General features: G+C 42.0%; 2 protein-coding genes across 19 annotated transcripts in view; both read left to right on the plus strand.

Moving 5' to 3' along the window:
* The window catches only part of SLC4A7 (solute carrier family 4 member 7), a 105,465-nt gene extending 94,228 nt beyond the window's left edge, over positions 1-11,237 (plus strand). For 6 of the 13 annotated variants that reach the window (XM_074195648.1, XM_074195653.1, XM_074195657.1 and 3 more), the window contains 3 exons: positions 4,780-4,887; positions 5,737-5,817; positions 6,856-11,237. In XM_074195648.1, coding sequence (XP_074051749.1) covers positions 4,780-4,887; positions 5,737-5,817; positions 6,856-6,937 — 271 coding nt within the window. In that variant the 3' untranslated portion in view covers positions 6,938-11,237. The remainder of the gene's footprint in view (positions 1-4,779; positions 4,888-5,736; positions 5,818-6,855) is intronic. The other 7 variants (XM_074195651.1, XM_074195652.1, XM_074195660.1 and 4 more) reach the window with 3 other exon arrangements.
* An 862-nt stretch (positions 11,238-12,099) lies between these two features.
* The window catches only part of NEK10 (NIMA related kinase 10), a 215,938-nt gene continuing 206,241 nt past the window's right edge, over positions 12,100-21,796 (plus strand). For 5 of the 6 annotated variants that reach the window (XM_074195662.1, XM_074195667.1, XM_074195665.1 and 2 more), the window contains exon 1: positions 12,100-12,178. The gene's annotated coding sequence lies outside the window, so the exon portion shown is untranslated. Of the gene's footprint in view, positions 12,179-12,754; positions 13,085-21,796 lie in introns of those variants that run through there. The other variant, XM_074195663.1, reaches the window with a different exon arrangement.

The following is a 21,796-nucleotide window of genomic DNA, read 5'->3' on the forward strand; positions in this document are numbered from 1 at the left end:
TATCTATGCAGATACTTTTAAGTTTCATGTAATCAATTATTTTATTTTTTATTTTATCCCTTGTTTGGTTTAAGAATACATATACTCAGAGCTGGGAGATGTATGTGATTTGACTTGCTTCTAATTTTTTTAATAGTATAATCTTTGGTATTAAGGACATATAACTATTTAGAATACCTTATGGAATATAGTCTAAACCTTATTTTTGCTAGCTTTCCTTTTTTTTCCCCCAGCAGATTTTTATCCCTTTGAGTTCAATTGTTTTTGATTCTCCTTTTTCTAGTTTATTTGTTTGATTGATTTCTCTCTTTTTAAACCAATAATAGATGGTTTTGATGGCTTCTGTTCACAATATAGTTTTAGACCTGGAAGTGCTTATCATTGTTCATGTCAGTGTAGTTTTAAATTGTTCCTGAAAGTAATTTCATGAATCTTTTTACTTCTGTGATATTTTATTTTTGGTTAGATCATACATTCTTATTAGGGAGCTTATACTATATCTACTTTCAACACTGGCTAATGATTCTTTGTTGTACCATTCCTGTGTCTTCATTCATTATTCCTTTGATAGTGCTTTCTCTAATAGATTTTGAGAGATTACATGCTCATGAGAAGGGGAGAGTGGAGACTCAAAATCCTTGACATATAAAGAAGAAGCAGTGTAACCTTGTAACCTTGGACAAGTCATTTCATTTCTTGAACCCTGTTAGCTCACTAAGACAGTGGGGGTATTGGATTCATTGATTTGGCAGATCCTAGCTCTTAATGTGATCCATGACTACATGTTGTAGCCTCCCAGCATGCAGAGAATGTATTTCAGTATTAAAGAGCTTTATATAGTTTCTGTATGTGTCATCTCATTATGAATCCATTTATAAATTGAATCTTTGCCAAATATTCCTGGGTAATTATAAATTTACTAAATGTCTTATTTTGCTTAGGAATGATGCTGGGATTCCTTTGTGATAATGATTATCAGGCAAATTATAAAATAGAGTGAAATAGATAGATAGATAGATAGATAGATATAGATATAGATATAGATGTGATGAATTAGATTCAGTTCAAAGGACAAATAGATGAGGAATTCTCTGTGAATGATGAGATTCTTTGGAATGCCTGTTTATGAACAAAGTGCTGAATGCATCACACTGAATATTGTAAAACCTTCTGGAATAGATATTCAATTAAAAGTTTGACAAGGTCATTCAAAAAGACAATACCAAAGATGAATGTCTTTTGCTCATATTATGCCATGCATTTGGAAAGGGTCTTCTCTAGAGTTTATCTATCACAGATGGTGTGGATGGAGCAGGAATTGACTTCGTAGTTGAAAAGGAGGAAAGATGCAGGCTGAATTGTTGTCTGAGAATATCCAAGGTCCTAAAAGTGACTCCTTGGAAATAAAGGCGCCATTCTGTTGATGTTACTGTGTGGAAGATAGCAAAGCCTTGGGCAGTAACTGTCTATGAAGATTCATTGAATGTTAGTTCCCCTTAAGAGACAGTGGGAAGGTCCATGTGAGAAGGAATGAAGAACTTTGAAGAAGGAAGTAGATGGTCTTCAGAAATCCTGTGATTGGAAGGGAAGACTCAGGCTGCCTTTGTTCCAAGGTTGAGGGAAGGCTGGTGACCAGGCTGAAGAGCTGCCAGAATCCTTTCAGGGGAACTGAGGGAGGTTTGCTGTCAGGTTGGGTGGTCATACTCATGAATCACAGTGAATGGGCAGGCATAAATGGGTTGCAATCAACCTTAATTGGAGGGACCTCCCAAATGATGATCATGGATCCAGATCCATTTGAGCATGGGGCAAGCAAAACAGAAAAATGTTTGCCCTTATGGAACTTACTATTATTTTAAGGGTGGTCTGTATATGTGTTTGAGGAGTGGGATGGACAGACAGTGTGGGCAATATGATAGTGTAAGTAAATACAAAATAAATGCCAGGTAAATGTGGTAGTGGGAGGATTAAAAAGGAGCAAGTAGTTACTGGGGAGATCAAGAAAAGCTCCACTGCATTTCAAAGGGACTGTGGTGTTGGAAGAAGGAGAGGTAAGACGGGAACATTTTATTAGCCTCAGAGGACAGACAGTTTTTGCAAAAGCATGGAGATATGGAAAATAGGATGTCATGAATGGAGGGAAAGTCTGTAGGCCAGTTTTGCTGGACCAGAGTTTATGGGGGCTAGGGTGACGTGTGTGATCAGCCAGGAAGATAACACAGGAGCAAGAGGAGGAAAGGCCTTAAAAGGCAAGAGGAGTTAGCAGTGCAGTCTCTGGAACCTTTTGGTTTGGGGAGTGACATGAGTAGACCCATGTGTTAGGAAAGTCCCTTTGGGGGCTTTGTGGAGGATGAATTGGAAAGAGGAGCAGATCCCCGGCCTTTGCAGTAGTCTAGGTTGTGGGCTGTATGGAGGGAAGGGGCTGGAGGATACATGGGCTAAAGGGAAGCAAAAGGACCAGTTGAGGAGGAGAATGAAGTTAAAAAACTAGGTGACTGGTTGGATGGCTGTACTTTTGTCAGAAATATGGAGGGTTTGGGGGAGGGTGGTTTTGGGTTAAGAGATGATCATTTGGATGTATTGAGATTGAGCTCCTTCTGTCAGCAAACATCCAGTAGGCAATTGGCAGCAATCTTGACTGGAGAGTCTTCTCCTGTTATATATAATTTCTTGATGAAATCTTCCTCTTGTTCTTCCAAGTTGATTATGTCTTGCTATTGCTCCCATGCCTGTCTGTGAACTTCCCATTGCCCCTCTATTAGTAATTTTTAGTTCTTGGGAGACTATTCTAGTCCGATTTGCTGCCATCCACTGAATATTGGTATTAAAAGATGAGCCTTTGGAGTCATTTTGTTTGATAATTTCCTGAACGGTCCTTGAGCCCCTCTTCACCTCTTCATTCAACTCTTGTTGAAAGCACATGTTTTGTCCTCTGGACCATCTGTCCTAGAGAAACAGACTTATAGAATGCCCTGTAATAGTCCAAACAACTGGGTGGTGTAATCTGGGCAATGAGCATTGGTCGTCCCCCTGCTAAGGTCAAACAGCTTGGAATTCTTACAGATCTTCACGTGGCACTGTGATGGCTTCTAGCTTGGTGCAGTTAGCCACAGGAAACCTCTTTACAACCAGGTTTTTGTGTTGCCTTTCCCCCCATCATGATGGCAACTGTCTTTGGAGAGCATCTCTAGAGCATTTCTCCTTTTTAATGTTTTGCCTGAAATTTATGATCAGTCATTTCTATGCAAATGAGAACTTTTCTATAATAGAAAACTTCATTAACAGTCTTTCAGTGATTCTGATTTCAGTCAGTTGAATTCAATTTATAAATTAACAGATTCTGTAAGAACATTTTTATTTACTTTTTCTGTTATTTGCAGGCATTCAAATAAATAGCCACAGAGAAAGAGAAGTTTATAAAGGAAGATGAATTTTTTTTTTTCCCCGTGGTTTGTACTTATTTTCCAAAGGTAGAGTAGAGTTGTAAATTTTCTGAGCTTATTTATTGACTATGATAGTGAAACCAGTTATTTCCAGCTATAGGTGTCTTGCTTCCATTATTTTAATTAAATTGTAAGAAAAAAGTTTAATTTTCCTAAATGACTTTTCAGGAAGTATCCATGACTGATTTGTCATTTTATTATTAAATTTAGGAAATGGAATTTTGTAGTTAGCTTTTTTAACATCTATATTTTTTGTGCTGTCTAAATTGAACTAAAAATCTTGAAATAGTTCTTCCACATAAGCACACCATGGAAAATGTCACAATCATTTTCTCAAAATATTGTTAGGATAATACTATAATATTCATACTGATGATGCACATAAGTTTCAATTAATGCTCAGGTCATTATGATCCTTAAATGAGGATCAGCAGTGATAGTATTCATAACATACAGTTGCTTGTTAAGCACAGACGTTTTCCCAAGCATTTTGTGTAGATTTTGATCATATATTTTTTTTGTCCCTCAGAGCTCCTTCCCAAGCTCATGAAAGCTTGGACTTGTGAACTTCAATCCTTGATCAGGTCTGTGATGTCATTTTGTGTTGATGCTCCTTACATCAATGCTGATCTTAACCATGAGTAATAGGGAACATTTGAATGTCTTTGAATACTGCAGTCTATCCTTGTAATATATTCCTAAAATTTTATAATTTGAAAGGAATGCAGTGTTCATCTGGCCCTTACTTGAATGCCCCTTTCCCCAAAGCTACCCATTTCATTTTGGAATAGCTCGAACTTTTTTGATTTTCTTAAGCCAGAATTCAAGCCTCTTTTCAACTTCTGCCTCTTGAGATATCAGAATAAATCTAGTTCATCTTGATCATGACTTCTAAATTCCTGAAGATGGCTAGGATCTCTCATTTCCCCCCTTCTCTTCCCCAGTTCTTCCAAATGATACTGAAATGAAAGCTCTTGGATTCACCATCTTGATTTTCTGTCCTCTGACACGTTTTAGTTTATTACTTACACCAACTATGGGGGCTCCTGCTGAACCAGCGGCCTCCAGGGTAGGCCGAGCAAGAGGGAGCAGAGTGACCCCAGGAAGCTGCCATAGTCTTCATGTTTACAAACAGACTTTCCAGGCTTTGGACCCTACAGGAGGATTAAGAGCTTCTACACTTAATTTCAGAATCATGTGTTAGGCCTTTTCAGGGCCTTGGCACCTTTTTTTTTTTTTTGTGAGTTGGATGGTGGAAAACATAGGTAGTCTGGGTGACAGCGTTTGTGCTTTGCCCAGTACAGTGTGCTAACCAAGAAGTGTGTTTGTTCTCCAGTGTTGATCCTTCAGTTGTTAACATATCAGATGAAATGGCCAAAACTGCCCAGTGGAGAGCCCTTGCCATGACCACCGAGAGCGCCCGAGCATCCAGGCCGAGTATGAGGTAGCTATGACTGTACCCTTGCCTGCGTTCTGACATAGTGTTTTACTTGCGACTCCAGTAACAGTTGTGAGGAGATGGCATAGACACGCATGCACAACACACACGAACTCACAAGTGTTCACACATCCCAAAGTGCACACATGCAGCAAGTGTGAATCCACATGCACACACACTCAGTGCACACAGGCATACACATCACCTGAATACACACATATAAGGACACACTCCATACACACATACACACGCACACATGTGCAAACATACTCTTTGGGCACTTGTTCTGCAATGACTTCTCTCCAGCTCTTCCATGGGTTCCTTCTGTTGGCTTGGGTACCATCCCAGGGACAAGCCTTGGTGGCTCCATTTATGGAAGGATCTCTTCTTCTGACTGCTGTAGTCTGCTGTCTGTTGTAGTCTGATCGTCGGAGGGGGCCACAGTTCATTGTCCGGGTGTTCTCCTCCTGCTCATCGTGCTCTCCACCTCTGGGAGGAGGCTCCCCAGGCCCTGGGCTCGTGATTCTTTCTGGTCTCTCTCCACCTCCACTTGCTGGCCTTGAAGCCCTCAGACAAGTGGAACTTCTGCTTTTCTAAGCCCTCTGTCTCTGGGGATGCCCCACCTTGCCCGCATGGCAGCTGCTTTGACCTGGTAGCCTAGTAGCCTTTCTTTCTTAGACTGGCCTTTGGAGATTTTCTGTCTTTTCTCTGTTTTACTTGACTGGCCAACCTGCGCCTCTTCACCTTTTTCTTGTTTGTGCTCCTGAGTTTCTTGTAATGGACTGTTTGTCCCAGCTCATCCTTATTTCATTCCTGCTCTTTTCTGAAACCCCACTGAATTCACTTGCCTCTTAGCTCTTTACAGCTCATCCTTCCTTCTTCACCTTTCCTCTCATCCTCCGGTCAACATTTTGGCCCTGTTTGGACACCCCTTAGGTAAGTGCATATTTACCTTGTAAAAGAGAACCAAATCCTAGTTCTGGGGAATTGATTCTTGTCTTCCTTTATACATTCTTAAATAGTTGGGATCCTACATTTGCCTTTGATCACATCCAGGTCTCCCTTATCATAATTTCCATAGTCACTTTTTTTGAGAGTGGAACTTTTTTGGTTGGTATGTTTGTTTTTTGCAAGACAATGGGGTTAAGTGACTTGCCCAAGGTCACACAACTAAGTAAGCATTAAGTGTCTGAGGCTGGATTTGAACTCGTGTCCTTACTCCAGGGCCGGTGCTCTAGTGCCACCTAGCTACCCCAAGTGGAATGTTTTTTGTCACAAGGTATTGCCTGAAGTTTTTAAAGTAATGTTAAAATTTGGGTTGGCAGGTCATTTTACCCAGCAAGTAAGTGGTTCCTCAAAATATGTATTTATACTGTTTCTCTATATGTGAGAGCAGTGTCCCAATGTGACTGTTTTATCTGGATTTTTGAATATGAGTATTTTATTTCAGTCCATATTATACAAGGTGGTACACTTTAAATGGTTTCAAAACTTTGTTTTCTATGCCTGAGACTATGAAGTATATGTATTTTAGTAATTACTTTTTGAAATGTACAAAGATTTAGTTTTTAGAAAGATTTATCAACAAAGTTAAATATTACTGAGTATAGAAATCCAATAAAGATCATTTATCAAGTCTGCTTGATTAATATAGAAGGATTTTAGAGGTGTTCCTTCCTAAACAAATAATACAATTAGTTGTAAGTTAATTTCTCATTCTGCTCAGTCCATCTATATACACAATAATAGATACTAGATTCAGGAATAATAGCCCAATAACATTCTTTTCAACTAAGTTTTACTGTTATTAATGCTATTATACTAACCAAAACTATTAGTTCGCGGTTATAATGGCAGCCTCAAGTTGCTGAATGCTTCATTTCCAAAGATAACTTTTGATAGCTTGAGTCACCATTTTAAAAAACCTGCCTGATATTATTTTTAAACCCTTCATTTATTCTTTGTTTTAAATAGCCCCGAAAAACCAGTGAGTGTGAAAATAAATCTTGAAGATGAACCTGCAAGGAAATATGTGGATGCTGAAACTTCATTATAGAACTTAACCAAGAAGAATTATGTATGTGTGTGTGTTGTGTGTTGTTTGTATAGACTATTTTTGGCTGCCATACCACCAAAGTATGATTCCCGTGGTTTGAAAGTGTCTGACTCGTCTGTTATGAGCACAGTAGTGATTGTGTATATAATGATGTGGGTCTCTTGTAAGGTACAGTTATTAATTATCCTTTGAATATTTATTCTGTTAGAAAAATTATTTTTTCAGTTTTGAAATAGGAAGTGTGGGAAAAGCATGTGTATTTTTTTCTTTAAAATCTGTATGTGTACCCAAAGTTAATCAATCTTAGTTTATATTTGTCAGTATATTTATTATTGAGAGATCTCTGTGAATTTTAACCCGAGTTATTTAAAAATTTCACCTTTTCTCCGATTACTGTTTTGAGTTTCATGGAAAAAAGTGAAGCTTTGTGTTTTTTTTTTTTTAATGAAACAAAAGGTAGCATGCCTGTTAGATGACAAGTAGCATCTTGGTTTTCCTCTCATTTGGAGTTCTTTATGGAGGTGGCCATGTTGATATTCCCTAGAGATGGATTTTTAACCATAAAAAGTCAAAGGGAAGTATTGATTAGATGATTTGTATTTGTGACTGTCACTTTTTTAAGCTCTAAAGAAAAGTTCCAACAACAAAATCTATCCTCACTTTTCCAGTTCAGTACTCAAGTAAAAATGCAGGTGATTTTAAAATATACTTTTACCCCCATACCAGTGTTAGCTACTCTGTCTACTCATAATTATCATTTTAGACACTCTAAAACAACTATTCGAAACATTATTAGGTTTTACTGCAGTCTTTTTTTTTTTCATGAATCCTTGTGATTACGGTAGAGCATCATATACCTGTTAGCTATTCTCTTCCTTGATTGTCAGAGTTAGGAAAACATGTGTAAAGGATGTGTTCTCTTCAAGCATTTTTTGCTTTCATTTTCTTAAAATGTTTTAGTTTAGTATCAAGTTCAATTCTTGATTATTTTTCATTTAAAAAAGAAGTGTGATTAAATAATCAGGAGGCAGAATTCTGGAATGGGTTTATGATCAGTATTACTTTATGGGCTCTTAAGAATTACCTTGGATTTTCTGTTTACATTGCCATTCTTTTCACTGTACAGAACATATTTAATACAATACTAACCTTGGTTTTGTTTCTAAACGTTTTATTTATTTTAATTGGTGTAAAGATTAAATTCTGTAAAAAAAAATTTAAGGTAATGCATATATAGTAGAGTAAATGTGTAAATGTAAATAGTTGGGGTTTTCTTACATTTATGATTAATTCCCTGAAAGAATACAGTTGACAAATTTCACCAATTTGATATTAAACACTGCCATGATAGTGTTTTTCAAGCAAGTTAACCATTTTATGTAAAGCTCAGACTATTGATGGTATGCCTACTTATGATATGAATTATTCAATTTTTTTGTCTTTGTCTTTTAAGTGCCTTTTTACCCAAGCTAGTAAATCTAATTGGTCATCTTTTATATAATCTTTGTTTGAAGTTAATTCCAAACGTGAAATGAATAAATATTGTTACTAAACCTGTAGGACTGGATGAATGGGGTTGCGCAATTGATTTGGCAAGAGAATAATTCAGAAAAACCAAACATGCATTGAGTTAGTATTGAAATATATTAAAATGGTGGCAATGACACAAAAATGAAACTCAAACTCTTTTTTGTTAAGGAAGGTGTAGTAGTAGGGAGGATAGAACTTGCAGCACAGCTGAAATAGTGCTGTAGGAACTGGAACACATGATGATTTCTGGAAACAAGATTCAAAGTATGTTGCAGACTCTCCAAAGATTTTTGGTTGACTACTGTTTAATGTATAAACAAAAATGCTTCTCTTTGATTATTTAGACATTTTTTTCTTTGTATTACCTGTTTTTAGTTTATACAGAAAAATCATAAAAAGAATAATTTCTACCACAAGTGAAATGTTAGAAATGTAGCTTCTTTTCTTTAGGAAGTCTGATTGCCAGCATTCGCTCATACCTTTTTTGGTCCTCCCGAATAAGGGAAGAGTGCTCATTACTCTACCAGCAATTGATTACAGAATATTATCCATGGTGCTTGTAACTCGCTGTTCTTCCATTTAAATAATTCAACTTTATTTTTCAACAGTATAATTTACAGAGACCCAAATATTTGCTATTCATCTTAAACTTTAAACATCTTGTGTTGGGTGCTAGGATTTCCTGATAAATAACCTTCTGAACTTGGGTATGGGACTCCAAAGGGTTCATAATCCAGGCCATTTTACAGGAGGTAATTTTTAAATTTAAAAGTACCTTGAGATCATAATGTCTTAGTGATTTTTATTTAATTATGTAATTACCTTGTGCCAGAAAAACCATGAATCTCCCAAACACTTTACATTCAAAATCATTTTTCTATATTCTTCATAGTTGATATTTTCTCCTTTGACAGATATGACCTGATATGAGTTCTCCATAAAAGACCAGTGATAACTCATATTTAAGTAATTTACTGCTTACTTTATTTTAAAGGTTATCTTCTCCTCCACTTGTTTAGTAAAGAAAAATCATGGAGAGAGTATGCATTATAAGATGGTGAAGGACAGGAGTTGCTTTGTGTAGATAAAAATGTTGCCTTAATGGTATAAATGAGCAGTAGTAATTACTATGCACTGATTTATCTCAGGGTGCAGAACAATTAAGTCAATGTATTTGTCCATTTTGAAAATAAATGAAAAGAAATAATCCAGCCCTTTGTGGATGCCATTAGGTGCCAGGGCTGGAGCTTTGTGCCACTTAATACACCTGGCTGCTTGAACCACCTTGGGATACTCCTCTCACTTGCCTGCATTGCTTAGTTATGGATGTATGATGGGGAGGAGATCAGATATTGAAAAATGGAGATTTATCTATCTTCTGAAGAGTCATTCCTTCTTAATTAGCCATCTGAACTTTCTCATGATAAAATTATTCTGCATTTAAGTCTTAGTAATATGCTGACTTCAAGCAAGATTCTCCCCCCTGCTTTTTGGGGTATGTGAGATAGTTATGATCTTCTAAAACTATTTTGGGGGGGGGATATGTTTTTAAGGAAGAAAAAAGTGGCATTTGAAATGTTCAACTTGCCAAGTCTTTGCAAAATCTTTAGGACTTGATTTAATTACACTAATTCAGGTATTTTTAAAGGTATCTTTCTTCATCAGTCAAACATATCAGCCAATTCAATTAGAGTATTTCTCCAAGCTCCAAAATGCATTTATATGTACATACAGTGACTTTTGCCCTTTCATGAGGCAGGTTAAAGTTCTGTTAAAAATCTATCAGAAATTGAGAGTATAATATGAGAGAGCTTGCTACTTTAAGTTCTGTACATATGTTCTGTAAATGTGCTAAGCAATTTGAGTGGTGATAGTTTTCAAATGCAGATTTCATGGTTAGGCCATTCATATCAGAATGATTTTTTCATTTTATGTTAAATTTAACATTTTAAATGACTCAGTAGATCACATGTAATGCAGTACAAATGTGAGATAGCTTTTGTTTTATACCAACAATAATTTATTTTCTGGAAAGTAAATTTGAGACTTCGGGGACATTTGGAGTCTGAAATAGTGTTCTAAATGCAAAAATTGCCTAGTGATATTTTAATATAAAGTGCTTTTATTTGATAACCTTTTAAAATAAGTGTCAATTATATGAAAACCGTTAGGTTGACGGAATATTCTTTTATTAAATTAGCACATTCTGACAACCTAAGTTGACAATGTGTTACAAACCCAATCGTTTCCTTTTTTAAAATCAAATTTATTAAAATAGTGATTCACTTGGTATTTGTAACTGGTTTTTTTGATAAATTGTATATGGTTTTTGTGTGTGTGTTTTTGTGTGTTTGTGTGTGTGTGTGTATGTATGGGGGTTGTCTTCTAATGTTCAGCACATTTAAGCGAACAGAAATTGAATTTTAGTGTTCATTCATTTCTATACTGTTTGGTAACGTGTATCATTTGACACAGTGCAGTTCCAATTTTTTTATGGCTGTTTTATAATTTTAATAGCAGTTTTTCTTTTGTAATAAAATCCAACGCCAGGTAAATCTTATTCTAAATGTAGATCGGCTATTTTTTGTTTGTATGAAGTACAAGACTCTCCAACATATCTATAATGTGAAAGATCCTGCCTTTCAAATTTGTTTTATAATTATTAGAAGAAAACTATTTTTTGAAACGTTATTGAATTTGACAAAAGCAATAAAAGTCTACTGAATCGTTTGTTGGACATCCCGCCTCGTTTCCTTCATTTTCATCTTCCTTCTGGTTTGGGGAAACCATGAGGAGGCCGGATTCGGAGGGTGAGACTGGGGCAGGCCGAGCAAGGCTGCGTGCTTCCCCTTCCCCAAAGAACTGGGGGTGGGGGGCTGGGGAAAGGCCCCGGCCTGCACAGGCCTTGGCTGCCCCCGTGGGCACGGGGCGTTGCCACTGCTGCCCCTCGCCAGGGAGCTCAAGGGGCGCAAACCCGGGTTGGCGCTGGCACAGGCCGCGCCCGCGGCCCCTCCTGGCAGGCGGGCCCTGCCCCGGGCGGGCCCCGGCCTGGACTCCGGGCCGCCGCCCCTCCCCCGGCCGCCTGACGGACCGCGGGCCGGCCCGGGAGCCGGACTGACAGCTCGGCAGCTCGGGCGGCCCCGAGCCCCCGCGGAAGCACGGGCCGGCGAGGACGGGCTCCGGGCAGTGCCGGCCCAGGCCCGAGCGGAGGTGCCACCTCGGGGCTCCGCCCGCCCGCACCCGCGGGAGCCGCTCCGATGCCGCCGGGGATCCCGGCAGACCCCCCCGCCCCCCGGGGCCTGCGCAGACTCCGAGCGGCCCGAGCCGCGGCGGGGCCTCCAGGGGCCCTGCCACCTGCGCGTCGTCCCGGCGCCATGGCAACGCGGGAGCCGGCGTCACTCGTCTCCATGGCGCCGCGCACCCCGCAGCACGCTCGTCGGCCATTGGACGGCGGCGGCCGGCCGAGCGCAAGAAGGCGCCTCGCCATTGGTCCGGCCGCGCCGGTTGGCGGCCCCCAAAGCAGCCTGGGCTTGAAAACCAACGGCGGCGCTGACGGCGGCGCCCCCGGGGCTGAGGACAAGCGGCGGCGGCCCGGAGCCCGGCCGGGGCCGGGAGGCAGGGGGCGGCGGGGCGCGGGGCCGGGGCGGGGCCGGCATGGCCGGCTTGGCGAGCGGCGGAGCGGCCTGAAGGAGGGCGTCCTCCCCCGCGCCGGTGAGTGGGGCCGGGCGGGCGGCCGGGAGCGCGGGGCGCCGGCGAGGAGCCGAGGCCGACGGGCTCCGGGCGCGGCCGCCCCTGGCTGGGCGCCCCGGGAGGCTGCGGGCCGCCGGGCCCCGGAGAGACCCCCGGGTCCCGGAGAGACCCCCGGGCTTGCGCGGCCGCGAGCGCGCGGACAGCGGCCCCGCCCCTAGGCGGTTGGGGCCAAAGTGACCCCCGGGGCCGGGGAGGCCCAGGAGCGCGGCGGGCGAGGACCCCCCCTGCCCCCCGCCCCCCAGCCCCCTGCTCTCCCACATCCTCCCCCCACCCCTCCAGCTCCTCCTCTTCCTCCTCCCCCTCCCCCTCCCCTTCCTCTCTCTCTGTCTCTCTGTCTCTCTCCTCCTCCTCCTCCTCCTCCTCCTTTTCTCCCCTTCCCTCTCTCTTCCCACTGCCCACTCCCTCTGATGCCCCCCCCCCAGGTGCATTGCTTCATCTATAAAGGGGGTTTTGGGTCAGAGGATGTAATGCCCTTGAACCCTCACCAAGTGAGTGCTTAAGAAAAGGCACTGGCTCAAGGGAATTTTAGGCCTGGCAAGGAAGGGTCTTGAATGACCTAAAATGGGGGTAAATAAAGCATTTACTTGTAAGAATTTGGGATGAGGGAAGGGAGAGGCAGATCAGTGGGGAATGAAATGAAAAGAAAAATGCAGTTCCAAAAGCAGTACGCATTAAGTGTGGGTCATGTCGGTCAGTCCAGAGCATAAAGACAGAAAACAATCTCTGCTCCTATTCGTTCAAGGATAGAATTGATCAATGAAAAGAGATACTGGGGTTCTGCTGAAGACGGTCCATCCTGTCATCTGCCATCCTGTAAGCAGCTGTGGAGAGGAAAAGGAGAAGTCCCGAACGGCAGACAATTCAAAGGTGGCAGAAGTTTGGGGTGATTTCGTGTAGGAACAAAAATCACACTTGAAATGATCCTTGATGACTTCCCTTATTTAGTTTGGGGGAAAACAATCCACGATTTATGTTATATATATTTTTTTAACAATGTATAGTTTACTTTAGAAAGATTGCCTTTAAAAATATATGTTTTTAATTGGTATTTAAAGGGCTAAGCATTAGTTATTTGGACACATCCTAGTCCCCCCAGGTCCTTTCTGAGTATTTGGAGGTGCAATGAAATCACAGTGAAAATTCTTTTCTATTTCACAAGTTCAGCTGATTTGCCCAAGCTTCATATTCCAATCATCAGTTTTTGTTAAGTGTCTTCTCCATGTTTGGAGCTTCCCAGGGATCACACCTTTTTTCTGGGGGATGATGCAGCATGTTCACAGATGTGGAAATGCAGCTAGATGTGAACAAAATGATCCACTTGGACAATCAGAAATGACTTCCCTGAGGAGATGGGAACTGAAACAAACTTTAAAGGGAGCTAGGCTCTCATGAGGAGGTGAGAATGGGAACAACTCCAAGCCAAGCTACAATGGAATGTGGTGCAGGGAGAAAGCAAATGATGTAGTGTGACTGGATTAGAAAGTGGGTTAAGTAAGACGTATGGAAAGATAGCTGGACATTAGATTTCAGGTCAACCTTTGAGCTGGGTGACCTTGGGCCAGTCATGTCACCCTGACTGCCTCACATCAGGCCATATCTTGCCCCTGGACCCAGATGGCTCTGGAGGAGAAAGTGAGACTGGTGACTGAGCACAGACAGCCCTCCTCACTCAAATCCAATTCATGTGCTTGTCATCACCTGCCTGATGTCATGGTCGTCTTCAGGAATGAAGGACAGCCATCATCCTAATATAAAATACTTGAATTTCTTGGCAAGAGGAGTGGCAAGGTCAGACCTGTAAGCACCATCCATTTAGCAGCTGAGTGGAGGATTAATTGGAGGGAGAAGTTGAATTTGGGGAGACCGAGGAAGCTGTGGAAATCATGGAGGGGAAGAGATGAGGTTCTGAAAAGGATGCATGACTGTGGAAGAAAGATATACCAAGACTAGGCACCTCATTGAACACAGGGGTGAGTGAGAATGAAGGGCTGGCCATGACTGAGGCTGTAGACCTGGGAGAGTGGGAAAATGGTGTCAGGATTGACAGAAGGGGAGGGGTATTAGAAGGGAGTTGGGAGGTTGAGGAGGAGTGATAGATACTGAGCATTGTTGAGTTTGATATGGTTTTTGGCATTGGGCAACTGGATCTCAGGACAGGTACAGAGGTAGGAATACTGGATTGCATACTGGAATATCTGGTAAGGTCACCAAGTGAGAGAGAGAGAGAGGTCGAAAGTCTGAGAGAAAAGAAAAACAAAACCCACCTGGAGGAGACAAGATAAAGATACTGCTGCTACTGTAAAAGAGATAGAAAAGGAGTGATTACCCTAGGAGAAGCCAGAGAGATGGCCCCAGGAGGCGCTGTTTGTGTGTGTGTATGTGTGTGTGTGTGTGTGTGTGTGTGTGTGTCTGGAGAGAAGGCTGGGGAATGGTGCCAGACTCTGCAGAGAGGTCAAGAGTGGGATCCTTGAAAGCCTGTAGGATTTTTGAGAAGATTTTTGAGTTGAAGTGGTCCAAACAACCATATCACACCAGGGCTTCTTCATTTCTTCCTCTGCCCTTTCTTAAATACATTTACTCAATTTGTGGATCAAGGGAACTCAGACATAGTAGTTCTTGGCAATGCATTTCAGAATCCTGAACACTATTCTTGTAGAAAAGATGGAGAAGTGTGTGCTGGTTGGGTGGCTTTGAACTTAACTATAATTAACTTGGTCCAGTGTGTCATTAATCATTAATGAAGGGCTGGAGTGTGCCATCCTTAGCATTCTGTGGCTCTACACTTTTATCCATTACTTGAATAGCACTCTGGATGGCAGGGGTGTCAGATTTGAAGGGGATTAAGAACTGGGAGGGATATATACCCTCTAGAAGTAGTCAGGTTTTAGACATTCCTTGATGCCTTAGAATCAAGTGGGCCAAAAAAAAAAAGATAATTTAATAAGGATGAGTATAAAATTCCTAAAATGGGGTTCAAAAAGTCAACTTCACAAGTACAAGATGGCAAGACATAGGTAGAGAGCGGATAGCCCTTTGTCTGAAAAAAGCACTTGGGGACTTGGTGATGGGGTTGTGAAGAGTCTCATTGCAGCCTTTGGTTGCATCCAGGGAGGTGTCCAACAGCTGGAAGCTTACCTTGTCCTCTTCCAGTCTGGGTTCATCTAGGACAGGTGGGTGAAATCTACACGGGGTTGGCTATTTAGGTGTGAGCTGGACGAGCTGGCACCTTTTAATAAACTTTGAGATCCTGTGAAAGGATGGCGGCATTGGGGAGGGAAAGAAAATTCTAAGGCTGCACTTCTAAGCATTTTTTCAAACACGTTGTTTGGGGATCCTAGTCTTGATATTCTAGCACATTTTGTTTCCATAGGCACATTGTACACTGTTGGTTCCCTCTGGAGTCATCTGCAATGCTGCATTTTAGGGGTCATGCTAAGGGCTTGGGTTTGGGTTGAGATGGTTTCACCAAAGCCCATCTGCTTAAATAGGAATCAAGCCAATTCCAGGTTATCGTGGTTCATGTTATGGTACCTGGTGGTTCACATTCCTATGGGCTTTTAAGGTTTGCAACACTCTTTTCTCCTAACAACCTTGTATACCGGGGAGTTCAATAGAGTCACCTGTCCAAAGTCATTCTGCTAGGCAGGTATTTTGATTCCAACTCCGGTGCTCTGCCATAAGACTCCTCTTGGGAGCTTGATTTTCTGGTGAGCTTATGTTCCATGTGTGAATCCCCAAGTTTATAGGGGTGGCTAGGTGGCGCAGTGGATAGAGCACTGGCCCTGGAGTCAGGAGTACCTGAGTTCAAATCCATCCTCAGACACTTAATAATTACCTAGTTGTATGGCCTTGGGCAAGCCACTTAACCCCATTGCCTTGCAAAAACCTAAAAAAAAAAAGTTTATAGGATATGGTCTGGGCTTGAATTCAGGACATCTCTGTCTGGCTATTATATTTGTCCTCTCAGGCCCCCATGGAACAGAGGACCTTGGATTGATCAGAAGACCTGAGTTCCTATTCTCAATGATTCCCAGGGATTCCTCCAACTCTATCATTCTGTGTCTGTGAGAATTAGTAGTTGTGACTTGGGCAAGTAAAGTCACTTAAGATCTGGGTCTCAAATCTTAACGATGATGGCATTGGATTCACTTAGAACAAGGTCCCTTCATCTCTGTGATTTGCTCGAAGCCCATGTCCTGTGAACTTGCATGGGAACACTTGGAAGGACTGCAGAGGTCAGCCAGTCCATTTGGCCCTCACTCTCCAGGTCTGGCTTGCTGCCAGACCTGCCTCTTGTGTTTCTCTTGCAGGAAGCATCCTGTAGCCACTCAAGGAGGCATGGGGCTATTATATATCCAGTTATCGTGCTCCCCTGGGGCATCTCCTGTGCTTTTCCTTCATTTGTGCCCCCTCTGGCCTTTTGCTTGCAAGGCTCTCTAGGGCAGGGGCTTGGCATCAGTGTTGTCCACCTTCATGGAAGTTCCTTGTTTGTAGGGAGGGCGTCCTTTGTTGGGGTTGTGTCCTCAGCACCCAACACAGGGCCTGTTTGTTGAATGAATAGAACATTCAGTGGAACTTCTTGGTGTTCAATCCTTTTTCAGTTGTGTTCAACTTTTCATGACTCATTGGGGGATTTCTTGCCATTTCCTTCTCCAGTAGATTTGGGATATTTTGGGAACCCTGAAGGAATTTTCATACTAGTGGATATCAGGTAAGGCTTCACAAAGATTGGAGAAGGAGAGGAGAGGAGAGAGGAAAAGTGCAAGAGAGGAGAGGAGAGGAGAAGAGAGGAAGAATGAAGCAATGAGAGGACTGAAAAGAGGGGGGGGAGGGGAGAATTGTGCAAGACAGAGCTGAGGAGAGGAGTTCGTGGCTTGCGTGGGTTTGCAGAAGGCCTCAGTGGAAGATCCTTGAGTCTGGCTTTGACTGAACCTGGAATTTATGAAAGTGAATTATAAGGAATAAACCTGGAAAATGAGCCTTGTCAGGTACTACAGAAACACTAAGAAGGCAATTGAGGAGATTGGAGTGACTTTGTCTGATGCCAGGCCTTTTATATGAACATTTTTTTTAATACAGTGGCAGCTAGGTGCTAGGTAGATAGAGCACTGGCTCTGGGGAGTCCTGAGTTCAAATGCAGCCTCAGACTTAATTACATATCTCTGTGACCTTGACCCCATTGCCTTGCAAAAAAAATGTCTACTCTTAGATTGTTTTTTTACTTTTTTCTTTCTTGCATCAAAATAGAATGTACATTGTGCAAAAATAAAACTTGGTTACTTGGGCTTTCTGGAGTTTTTATTAAGGATATCATTGCAGTAATAACAGTAACAACAACAGTAATAATAGTAATATTAATAGTTTACATTTGTATATCAGCAATTTACAAAGCATTTTTTCCCTCTTGTCAGGAGGGTAACAGAAACTCAATTTCTCCTTTTTATTAAGGGAAATGAAAATTTAGAGATTTTCTATTCCTGACCAAAGTCTCTGCTCCTGGGTTTCTGGACCATTTTGGAGGGATGGGCTGCTACCATATCTCACCATCTCTTCTTTTACTTTAGACTTTTAGTAAGGGTTGGCCAACTCCTCCCCACCCCCAGTGGCCAATCCCTATACATTTATTCTCCATCCCATTCTCCAACAGATTATTTGCACAATCATCCCCTTTCTCTTCAGGCTCTCCCTGTTCTTTGGCTTCTTCTCAAATCTCCCCATCCTTTCTAAAATATCTTGACAAGACTTCCTTATTCCTGAAAACTCATTCTCCATACTTTCTCAGACAAATGCAGGGGGGGAAAAAACCAAAGCTGTCTCCACTCATCCCCCCCCTCCTGACTTCCCATTCTCTTTCTTTGCATTTTTGAGTTCTGATCTCATCCTTCTCAGAACTGGCCTTTCCTCCTGTCCTGCTCATCAGTGACTAGTCAGGTGGACTACCCTCTCCTCCTTGATACTTTGTTCTTTGGGTTTTCATGAAATTATTTTGTCTTGCTTTTCTTTCTATGTATTAAATGAGATCAATGTCTGGCTCAGGACAGATGGTTCTCTTCTCCTCACTTCCCCCTTCTCTTCCTCATCCATCCTCCACTTTAACCTCTAACTGTCATGATCGCATCACCTCCTTGTGTAACTTCCTTGTGTAATCTCCAGAGATGATCCGTGTAGCCAAGCCTGGTCTGGCTCCTGATCTCTAGCTGCTGCTTTACGGCCACACAGTTGACATTTCCCAGTGGATGATCCTGGTAGAGCCAACATAACACCAGTTGGTCAGAGCCTTAGCCGGACCCAGTCCTAGGTTGGAACCAGAGAGACAAATGGAGACAAAAGGAAAATCTTCACTTGTAAGGAGGAGAGGATGACAAGAGGACAACAGACAGGGATTTCTCTCTAGAGACCCAAAACTGCTGCTTTACAAAACTCCAGGATTTTGACTTCAGTCGCCTCCACTCCCTTGGGCACTGTCGAGCAATAGCCAACCAGTGTCCCCTTCCACCATTACACTGAGGACCCCAAGTTTAGACCCTCCTCACATAATACCTGGACCGTTACAATTTCTTTTTGTTTAGTCTTTTTTCACTTGTGTCTGACTCTTCATGAGCCTCCTTGGGGATTTCTTGGCAGAGATCCTGGGGTAATTTGCCATTTGCTTCTCCAACCCATTTTAAAGATGAGGAAACTGAGGCAGACAGGTTAAGTGACTTATCCAGAGTCATATAGCTAGGCAGTGTCTGAGGCTGGATTTGAGTGCAGGAAGATGAGTCTTGCTGACTCCAGCCTGGTGGTCTGCACCCCTGGCGGCCCCTAGCTGACTCACAGTAGCCAGCCCAGTCTGCCTGCTTCCAGTGTCTCTGTTCTCCAGACCATCCTCTATACAAATGCCGAAAGCCTTGGTCTTGAAGTCCACCTCAACCTTCAGCGGCTTCCCAGCTCTCCTCATGACCCCAGCTGTCCCACATAAGCTGCCTGCCATGACAGTCTGGATGACGGTTCAGCTCTACCTCCTTGCTGTGACTGACCACCAGCCTCCACTGCCCATCTCCTCCCCTGGGCTCTGGTGCCTTCTCTCCTGGAGTGTGCACTTTTCCCTCCCCCAGTTCTACTTTGTGATTCCTTTCAGGACTTGGCTTAGCCCACATTGGGTCTTTTCTGCTCTCCAGGATGTGGGATGCCTCTGTTCCCCCCTGCCCCCCGCCATGTACAGCCATTCTGTCTGTTTTGTTGGTACTTGTGTGTACACTGTCTTTCATGCTAGACTGTAAGCTCCCTGAGGCCAAGGACTCCACTTCTGCTATTCTAGTCCCCAGGCATGGTGATGCCTGATTAGTGTTTGCTGGTTGATGATAAAAGCAGTGATGTGACTTGAATCTTTTATAGTCCTCTTGCCCACTGGTGTGGTTGTCCTTCAGAATATTGATCTCTAAAATAAATCATTTCCAACATTAACAAATCTGGTGAGTCAAAGCCTTGAGTTTGGTTTGAGCTCCATCATGGCCAGGTTCTGGTTCTGGCCAGTTCTTGAGAATACTCTGATTTTGTTTCCCGTTGTACAAAACACACATTGGAACATGCTACCTTCCTCTTTACATGGATATCCTGAGGGAGGGAGTGCATGTGGATGAAGCACCCCAAGTCCTGGGAGGAAGTGGGCCTACGTGTCCACTCTCCTCACACTCACCTTGTGCTTGGGCGGTGACCAGTGCTGACCCCTCGTCGCCCTCCTTGGAGGTGACCTGCTCCTAATCCCTGCTCATCAGCCAAACTGAAGAAGACCACCAGCTCGAGGAAGGGCCTGTTCTCCCGAGCAGCAGGTATTGGGGAGGCTAATGGAGCTTCACCATGGCCAGATTATTGATATTCAGGTGAATTGACCAAAATAGCTCTAATTTATTTCTTTGGATTCCTCATGGGATTGATGCACTCCTGCTTCACAACACAATTAATTTGGCTGGGGGCTAGGCGCTCTCTGTAACTATTTGATCAGATCTTGTTCTTAGAATGCTTTAGTCAATGAAAAACACACTTCTAATAAGCAGTTCATTGTTCAATATATTTTTAATGTATTAATAATTATTTTAATAATTTTGGGAGTTTCTTGGCAGTTACTGGAACAATTTGCCATTTCCTTCTCCAACTCATTTTACAGATGAGGAAACTGAGGAAAACAGGTTCAATGACTTGTCAGTGACTGGCTGAATTTGAGCTTATGTCTATTTGTCTCTAGGCCCAGAGCTCAGTCCTCTATATCACTTTTTTGTTTTAGATAGTCTATGTAAATTATAACTATCTTAAACAATTTAAGATTTCCCTTCTTGATATTTTGTCAGATATTAATAACAAAGAAGAATCTGAAATATGAAATTATGAAACTGAAAGAACCTTTCATTGGTTACTTAATAATCTGGCTCTGGAGCTAGAGAATCTGGGTTCAAATTCTCTGCCTGATGCTTATTGTGTGACTTTGACCAAATCACTTAACCTCTCCCTGAGCCTTTGTTTCCTCATTTGTAAACTCAGGGGATTGATGACATCTGAGATCCCTTTCAATTCTAGACCTGTGATCCTATAGAGGAGTACTGATGCTATTGGAGATCTTGGTTCATATCAAATGTAGGAAATAAACTTGGGTATGGGAAGCTATAGCTTCCAGATTGGAGCAGCATGCTACATCTAAGAATTTATTTGTGTGTGTATGTATATGTGTGTGTATGGGTACACGCATATGTATTAGATACTGAGGTTTTTCCAATCTGACTGCATGAATAACTTACTACATAAAGCTTTTGAAATTTTGATTATAGTGAAGGCGACTTCACCAGTTGACACCCCAAAGCACTGGACCTCAAGCCCTACCAAACCCTTAATGCTTATCGTTGCCCCTTCATTTTTACCAGTCCTGGAGGTTGGCAATTTCTGGGCAAATTTCCCATTTTATTCAGTTCAATTAAATTCATCCAGAAACTGTGGGATTTTAATGTGATTTACTAGAAATAAGGATCTAAATCCATGATCCTTTTTGTGAAATTTGAGTGCCTGCCTAATGTGGCATGTATCATTAAATTATTTTCTTCTCTTGTTTAGTAAAGGCAAGACTTCTCAAGTACCTTCTGAAAAAAAAGGCAACTGGCTATGTTTCAGAAAGGAATAAGAACCCTTTCAGTTAGGGATTTAAATGGCATAAATATAAATATCCTCATGTCATTATCTCCCAAGTATGTTTACATTATAAAACCTCTATTGATTACTGGTAATTAGGCAATTTTACTGCTGTGTGGATTTCTCTGGCTGTCATACATGTTTACACCGCAATTACCCAGAGATTATCAGCAAATGAGGTGTGCATCTCGAAGGACTTATTCAGCATTAAGTAACCCACGTTTCTGTGGACAATAGGAAGATAAGAACTTGAAATGCTTCATATTCTTATTTATGAGAACTCAACAATGAATCAGAGCTGTGATCACTAACTGGCACTCAGCTGGCATCATGACATTGGTCATCTTTTAGCATATTGTAAAACTTGAAATTTTGTCTCCTTGCATATATGAGATTATTAAAAATGTCATATTCATAGGACTA

This window comes from Macrotis lagotis, chromosome 7 (genome assembly GCF_037893015.1).
Source record: "Macrotis lagotis isolate mMagLag1 chromosome 7, bilby.v1.9.chrom.fasta, whole genome shotgun sequence".
Lineage (NCBI taxonomy): Eukaryota > Metazoa > Chordata > Mammalia > Peramelemorphia > Peramelidae > Macrotis > Macrotis lagotis.